This window comes from Lycium barbarum, chromosome 4 (assembly GCF_019175385.1).
Source record: "Lycium barbarum isolate Lr01 chromosome 4, ASM1917538v2, whole genome shotgun sequence".
In the NCBI taxonomy this organism is placed as follows: domain Eukaryota; kingdom Viridiplantae; phylum Streptophyta; class Magnoliopsida; order Solanales; family Solanaceae; genus Lycium; species Lycium barbarum.
Genome location: NC_083340.1, coordinates 119,049,113 through 119,057,363, shown reverse-complemented (window position 1 = coordinate 119,057,363; position 8,251 = coordinate 119,049,113). Strand labels below are relative to the sequence as shown.

General features: G+C 39.8%; 1 protein-coding gene across 1 annotated transcript; it reads right to left on the bottom strand.

The window, feature by feature from the left end:
• Positions 1-824: 824 nt before the first annotated feature.
• On the bottom strand, positions 825-1,532 carry LOC132637706 (MADS-box transcription factor 22-like). Its single transcript, XM_060354758.1, has 2 exons — positions 1,353-1,532; positions 825-1,259 (listed from the first exon to the last, which is right to left on the bottom strand). The coding sequence occupies exons 1-2, from the start codon at positions 1,530-1,532 to the stop codon at positions 825-827; spliced, it is 615 nt and encodes a 204-aa protein (XP_060210741.1).
• Positions 1,533-8,251: the final 6,719 nt, after the last annotated feature.

The window sequence follows — 8,251 nt, the reverse complement described above, 5'->3', positions numbered from 1 at the left end:
GCATAATATGTGGTTCCACGATTGGAAATAACAAGTTGAGCAAGTAACTAACAATTGCTTGAAATTGCTACCAAGGTTAGATAACCACTACATTTCCACCGCGAGACCATTAAAAACTTTAATTTTCTCGGAAACACCATCCTCCTTCAAACAACTCAAATCCAGCAAACTCTACCAGATTTTTACTATCTCAAATAAAGCTCTGTCATACAACTTTAGATTTGGAAAAACCTTACAAAGGTTTTCAAACACTAAATCTTTTCAAAGAGATGGAGTGATAGAGGAGATGAAGGGGCTAACGTAGAAGAAAAGAGGAAGGAGCAGAGAAGAACATATGATGAGAGGAGAATAAAGGACAGGCAATGAAGAAGAAGAAGATATATCACATAGAAAAAGAGAAAGAGCACCGATTAGAAAATGTGAACTTTTAGATCTGAATATTTATTTCGGGCGGTTTATAAAGATCGAGTCTTTTCTTTAAATGGACTTCAATAGACTGCTATATGTAGGGTAAAATTGCAAAATTTTAACGTACGCACGAAATATCTTTTGTATCAAATAAAATAAGTTGCTTAACTAAAGAGAAAGAGAGCATACATGACTAAAAATAAGATTCAACATAGTCCAAAATATTATACTCAAATAACTTGGTCGACTGAAAATTACTAGTTCATTTTTCCAACAAAATAGAACAACCTTCATAAATAATTGAAACAAAAAGAACAACAACACGACATGAATTGAAAATGCAACAACTTAAAATGAACACTAATAAAAAAAGCAACATGAATAAACAACTATAGAACAACAAAAGTATTACACTCTCAATTAAGATCTTTGGAATGTCCATCATCTTTAGCATTGATGTCATCTCCTTCAGTTGGTGTGGGATCTGTACCGCTTCCAGCCCCTAAGCCAAAATCATTTTGGTTAGTAGTCATAGACTCCAAAAACCACGGGTTATTGATCAAGTACTCCATTGAACTTGCTGATGGGTTAACATTTTCATTCACGAGCTTGGAATTGGAGGGATAATTTTGAGGTTGAGAAGGTTGATGTTGTTGAATGAATTGCTTTTTTCTTTCATTAAGTTTATCCATCTTTGCAGCAGAAACCTTTAAAAATCCTCGCATTTCCCTAGAATCAATTTCGTTGATGCTTCTACCCTCCATAAGTTGGTTGAAGAGGAGTTCCATTTCTTTCTCCTCGTTGATTTTCAAAATTTTTGCTAATTCTTTTTTCTTGCATATTAACCTTTCCTGAAAGATAAGTTTCATGTTTAACTAACTTTTTGAGTCTTTCGTCCTCAGAAAACTTAAATATCTCATTAACACCTCGTTAGCTAGACTTACAGATTTCCAAACAATGGGTTGAATTTCCCCTGGGCTAAAAATTATTATAGCGACATCTAAATCACATAGAATAGAAAACTCTTCAGCTTTCTTAAATAAATTTGTTGCTCTTTTATCTAGGATGGAGTTTCTTACATTTTCACTACAATTCCTAGTATTCCTAAGCCTCTTCCTATCCATATTTGATACTCAAACATAAAAGCACTTTTTTTAGGAGTAGAATACAAAATGACTGAAGAGGTGTGTCGCTTTTATAGATACTAACAAGATTTGCTACTATAGTCAAACTAAGAAATTTTAAGTTTATTGAGATACTTTAGTCTACCTATTAAATAAACTGATTAGGGTAATCTAGTTCTAAAAAAATTGTATTACTTTTTTCTTAAAAAATTAAAAATTTCTAAAATTCATATTCCATAATTATTTTTGGAGTTAGGAACTTGTGACACATGTACATTTAGTCCTTGTGATATTTGATTAAACACATATAACTTTCAACTACTTCAAATGCATTTTTTAAAAATCTTTTTTGCATGTGAATGTCCACAAATTTTTAGAATTATTAATCGTTCCACCATTAGATTACCATGTGTAATGTTATGCTCGTAATGTTGCTACACATTTAAGAGTAATATACATCTAAGAATAGTCCAAACATAATATACTTCCTATATAAAGGTGTCACTACCCAACTAGGGGCCATGACGGGCACCCGGAGCTGACTACCGAGCACCACTTATCATGCTGACGGTCATACTCAACCTAGGCATATATCATTCTCAACACAAACTTATCATGAAACAATCTCCAAACATCTCCCATAACATATATAAGCATAGGTCCATAAGGCTACAAAAATGATGTACAAAATCTACAATGAAGAGGTCACATAGCACCTACAACCCACACGTATGCATCTATGAGCCTCTAACTGGAATACTGGAATCATAGTGATGGGACAGGACCCCGCCATGCCCCATGTCTGTACACAAAAGAATATACCAATGGGCTGCACCTCCGGAGTAATGGGGTGCTCCTGTGATTTGCTGAATAAGCTCCTAAGCGTCTGCACCATCTCCTTGTCTACCTGTGGGCATGAACACATCGTCCATAAAATAAAGGACGACAGTACGAACAATGTACTGAGTATGTAAGGCATATATGATAACATAATAAGGAAACATAGAAGGCATAGGAAAAATAGATAATTGTAACTGCATGCCTCTTGCGGCGGAATCATACATGCTCACTTTTACCTTTAAAACATATCACATATACTTTCATAAACTGTCTGAATCAAATGCATCATTAGCCCGCGTCCGGGCCTCCCGCGTTCGGGGTAATCATGTCACGTCGCCCACTAGTGGTGTCTGCCCATGCCATATAGACATGGTGTAGTAAGCCGCCAGCCTTAGCGGTGCTACCCGGCTATCTAGGCACAGTGTAACTATCATTATATTCCTAACATAAAGCATGCATAAGAGCTCAAGTAAGATGTCACGACCCAACCTGGGGCCATGACGAGTGACCGAGCTTAACCTGCCCGATAACCCAACTTATGTTACTTGTACTAACTCATGGCATTCAATAGGGTTTATTTACTAAGTTTCAAAGTTGTAAATAGAATAACCAAGCCGACTTGTAACTTAAAACATCCCAAAACATATTGATACATATACGTAACGTATGACAAGGCAAACCAACGAGGCTACCAATACTTCTGTACAACAAAACAATGGCCGACAAGGCCAAATAGTAACCATGACACCCACGCTGTTCGCAGACTACTAGAAGAGTATGACCATGCATAAGCGACGGGACAGGGCCCCGTCGTGCCCGCAATATATACACAAAATTATACCAAGACAGGAACAGTCTCCGAAGCAAGTGGAGCTGTCTGACTCTCAGTGCTGACTCCTCCTAGGTGGCTGGATTGTCGAACCGCGTCCCTGAACCTGCGGGCATGAAACGCAGCCCCCGAAGAAAGGGGGTCAGTACGGAATATGTACTGAATATGTAAAGCCTTACTGAATCATAAACAAGGAAAAACGTAACAATAAACAAGTTTAGAAAGCAACCCGGGGATAACCTGGAACAGTATTTTGAACCGCGCCTTATGGTCCCTTCCACAACTCTAGCATACATAATATAAATATAGAATATACACAATAATACAATAGTCCCTTCGGACAGCCGCTTCCGGCATAATAATGATGGCCCCTTCGGGCAGCCGCTTCCGGCTTAATAAGAATGATGGCCCCTTCGGGCAGCCGCTTCCGGCTTAATAATAATAATGGCCCCTTCGGGCAGCCGCTTCCGGCTTAAGAATATCATAATCCAGCTGATCGGGTGGAACAATAACAACATATATGATGTACAGTATGAATATGTAGTGAAGTCAAGACATGAGTCATCATAGAGTTACTACAAATAGAAGCTGATATATATATCGACTATTATCCAACGTACAAAAGACTTGAAAGGCAATAGCTCAATTACCTTAAGAATTTTAACATCAAGAAGTGAATAAAAATCTTGAATCACACTCGAAACTTATGAATAGAATTACCCCAAAGCTCATATCATTTGTCACTTATCTCTAAGACATGCCAAAAGAAGGAAGAGACAACTTTACATACCTTTAGCATTTATTCGTAACACAACACGTATACGCTGCCCAAAGTCTCAACCTATATTAAGACGTCAAGAATTATGGTTAAGCTACGGGGAGATTAAAACGTATTCTAACGTTAGTAACTCCTTTCTAGATGTTTAGACGACGTTTTCTTTATATGCAACCCAACTACATACAACCAATTCCAAAATCAATAATCATATGTTCAATACCAACCCGTACAGCCCACATAACATTCCAAATAGCCCACATTCACAACATTCCATAACGATTCACATATGGCTACTACATTCTCAAGTTGCTCCTAATAATCTGTAGCCTTAACGTTTTCGTGTAACAACTTTACAACAACCCAAACAACGTAAATACAATATATATTCTTAACTATCATAAGTCTTTCCAATTTAAAGAAGACAACATGTCCAAAACAGTTCCTAGCCACAACAAGTCCAAAACAGTCCCTAATCAACAACACGCCCCAAAACAGTCCCTAACCAACAACATAAAGGTGCCCGGAATTCTTGCAAACGTTTACGAACATACCAAGCAAACCACATATGATTCTTACACATTATTTCATGTCTCTTTTTCATATAATTTCAGTAAAATACGACCAGCAGTCACACGATAAATATATCACCAAATTCGTACGCAAATAGCTACATTGTCGACACTATAACCTTACAACAACCTATAAACAATTTTACTTCCAACTCTAACCATCAAATACCTTCATTCCCATCATAAAATTCATGAAAAAAACCATCAAAATACCAAGTAAAATCAGTTCACTATCTTCCACAAAACAGTCCACTACACGGCCATAATTCAACAAAACAACAACAAGTTCATATCAACACAACTTCACCATTAACATTCCAATTCTTTTCATTCTTTTGCCATGCAATCTAGGATAGCCAAAACCATAATTAATAAATAAAATCAGTCCATTATCCCACACCAAACAGTCCCTTACGGCTTCCACAAGGCCTCAACATCAACACACAATTTCATACATGCAATTCACATTTACATATGCACAACATATCCAAATCACCTCTAAAACAGCCCCTTCGGCTATTACCATGTTTCAACACCAACATTCATAATTTCATACATGTAATGTACATTTACATATTCACAACACCTCAAAATTCGTCCTAAAACAGTCCACACGGTTCAACAACATTCCAACACCAACATTCGAAATCTCATGCATGCAATTCATGTTTACCAAGTTACAACCATGATTCAATATCAACACACATAGTTTCATGCATGCAACTTATATTTACACCTCAAGCACACGTTTTACACCACCCTCAACACATGCAAAAGAAGCTAAACCTTACCTTGGCACTTTGATTTCTCCACTTGGCTAGGGTTTGAGTCTTGAACTTAACTCTTGCTCTTGCTATCTAATGATCACCTTCACGTTGTTAGGGACTTCTAAAGGGTTGAATTAACTTGAAAATCTGATTTTTGGATCAACAACTCAAGCTTCTATTTTTTTTTTTAGCCATGGCCGAATGCCATGGCTTGTGCTTTCTCTCTCTCTCTAGTTTGTTGTGTTGAAGATGGAGTGAGGGAAAAATCTGATTTTTGGTCAACAAATGGGTTTAAATATGATGCACATGTGTTGGCCACATGTCCCCCTCATGGCTTTGAGCCAATCACATGGTCTTGAGCAAAATTTCAAGAAATATCCCACTAGTTCGGCTACATGGCCGAGACTCACTTTCCCACTTCTCAATTTTAATTGTCTATTTTACAATTGCATGTGCATTAGATGAATTAATATTTAAGTGTGTGTAATGAGTCTTCCAACATGTAATAGCATGCCTTCTTAAAATAATGAGTTGCCAATATTAAAATGTATACCACTAGCATGCTTTGCCAATATTAAACTGTGTAATAAGTCTTCCACTAATATTTTGTACTAAGTAAAAATCTATAAACACCTAGTCCAAATTTCGAAATTTAGGATTAAGGGTTCTTATTTCGGGTCCGGGAAGGGTTCCGTCTTTAACTCGCGTCGATTTCTTCGTGAATAATTCAACGTATAAAATACGGGGTCTAACATTCTTCCCCCCTTTAGAACATTCGTCCTCGAATGTTGAAAAATTTGTAACTTATAGAAGTTTTTATGGATAGCTAAACAATAGAGTAAAACATGACGGTACTATTTAAGGTCAAATTAATCATATCTGACTAGTGATAAGGGACATTTCATATATAGCTTAAATCCATCAATAAATCCGAAGAAGGGTATACCTGATGGTGCATCCTGCGGTGTCTCTATACCCGGTCTCCCACCTAGAGCGTAGATACGATGCGGCCCAGTACTGGAGCTAGATGCTCTACCTCCACCCCTACCTCGGCCGGAAGAAGTCTGGGGTCCTATCTCTGGGGCCCTCACTGAGCGTGACGACGCTGCTACCGAATTCTCAGGAAACAATACCACCCACTCTTTGTGGGCAATCTCTAGCATAGTGCACTGGATCACCACAAGTATAACATACACCCTGACGACACCGTCCTACATGACTTTTCCCACAAGTCGCACATCGAGGAGGGGGCATCACCTCCTGCCATGACCCCACCTGCTGCTGAGAACGCGATGCATAAGAAGAACTTTGTCTCTGCCTAAGGGGAGTCTCCCTACTCCGCTGAGATCCTCGAAACTGCAGAGGTGCACTAAACTGGGGTCTGCTCTCGCTAGTGGAACCTCTATACTGACCCTCTGACCTGGCCCTCTTATGCTGACTACTACTCTGCTCTGAGATAGCCTTTCGTTGGCGTCTACGATCCTCTGACCCTTGAGCATAAGCCTGAATACGAGCTATATCCATACCTGGCTGCATTGCTACTGCAATACAAGCCTCCTACAACCCTGGCTCTAATCCCATCACATATCGATGAACTCTATCTTCCATTTCCTGCACAATAGAAGGGGCATATCTGGCTAAAGAATCAAACTCTACACTATACTCTCTAACAGACATGCCATCCTGCTGCAAGTTAAGGAACCTATCAACCCTTGCCCGCCTCAACTCGGGTGGCATATAATGGCGCAAGAAGGCATCTGAGAATTCCTGCCAAGTCGGCGGAAGAGCATCCCTGCGCCTCGATAATCTCCATGACTGAAACCAATTAATTGCTATACCCTGCAATCTATAAGCAGCTAACTCAACAGATTCTGTAGCTGACGCTTTCATCATATCTAAGGTACGCTGCATACCATCTATGAACTCCTGAGGATCAGCCTTAGGGTCCGTTCCCTTAAACTCTGGGGGACCAAATGTAAGAAAATCTCGAGCCCTGGCACTAGCAGCCCTATCTGGATACTCATGACCCCTATCCTGTCTTCCAGCCTGGGTAGCAAGTATCTGAGTCAACAAACGTATAGCATCTCTCATCTCTCTCATCTCCTGACCCTGAACATCCGGCTGAGGGACTGGAGGTACTGGTACTGGTGCTGGCGCTGGGGCTGGATCAGATGCCCCTCTGAGCTCCTCCGGAGGTGAGGAAGTAGGAGAACTCTGGGACTGAATGTGTATCCCAGCGTGAGTATGAGCTCTGGTAAACCTGGGGGCTTGGCTAATTGCCTCATCCTCAACTGATTTGCCCTTCTGGGCTGCTGTCGCTTTACTCTTCCTAGTCATCGCTGAAATTATACAAGACTATTAGATTAAGGACTTCACTTATGACACAGCTCTATTCGCACGATCTCCAACCCGAAAGAAGGAATGACACCCTATTAATGTCTCGTAGCCTCCTGTTTATAGATGTGGTGCACAACACACCGATAAACGAGACTCTACTAGACACCGTCTGCGAACATGCCGAGAACTGAACTGCTCTGATACCACTTTTGTCACGACCCAACCTAGGGCCATGACGAGTGACCGAGCTTAACCTGCCCGATAACCCAACTTATGTTACCTATACTCACTCATGGCACTCAATAGGGTTTATTTACTAAGTTTCAAAGTTGTAAATAGAATAACCAAGCCGACTTGTAACTTAAAACATCCCAAAACATATTGATACATATACGTAACGTATGACAAGGCAAACCAACGAGGCTACCAATACTTCTGTACAACAAAACAATGGCCGACAAGGCCAAACAGTAACCATGACACCCACGCTGTTCGCAGACTACTAGAAGAGTATGACCATGCATAAGCGACGGGACAGGGCCCCGTCGTGCCCGCAATATATACACAAAATTATACCAAGACAGGAACAGTAGCTTTCA

Coding starts and splice junctions, on each gene's coding strand:
- LOC132637706 (XM_060354758.1), bottom strand. CDS start 1,532: ATGGATAGGAAGAGGCTTAGGAATACTAGGAATTGTAGTGAAAATGTA. Junction 1,260..1,352: donor AACCCATTGTTTGGAAATCT/GTAAGTCTAGCT, acceptor CTTATCTTTCAG/GAAAGGTTAATATGCAAGAA.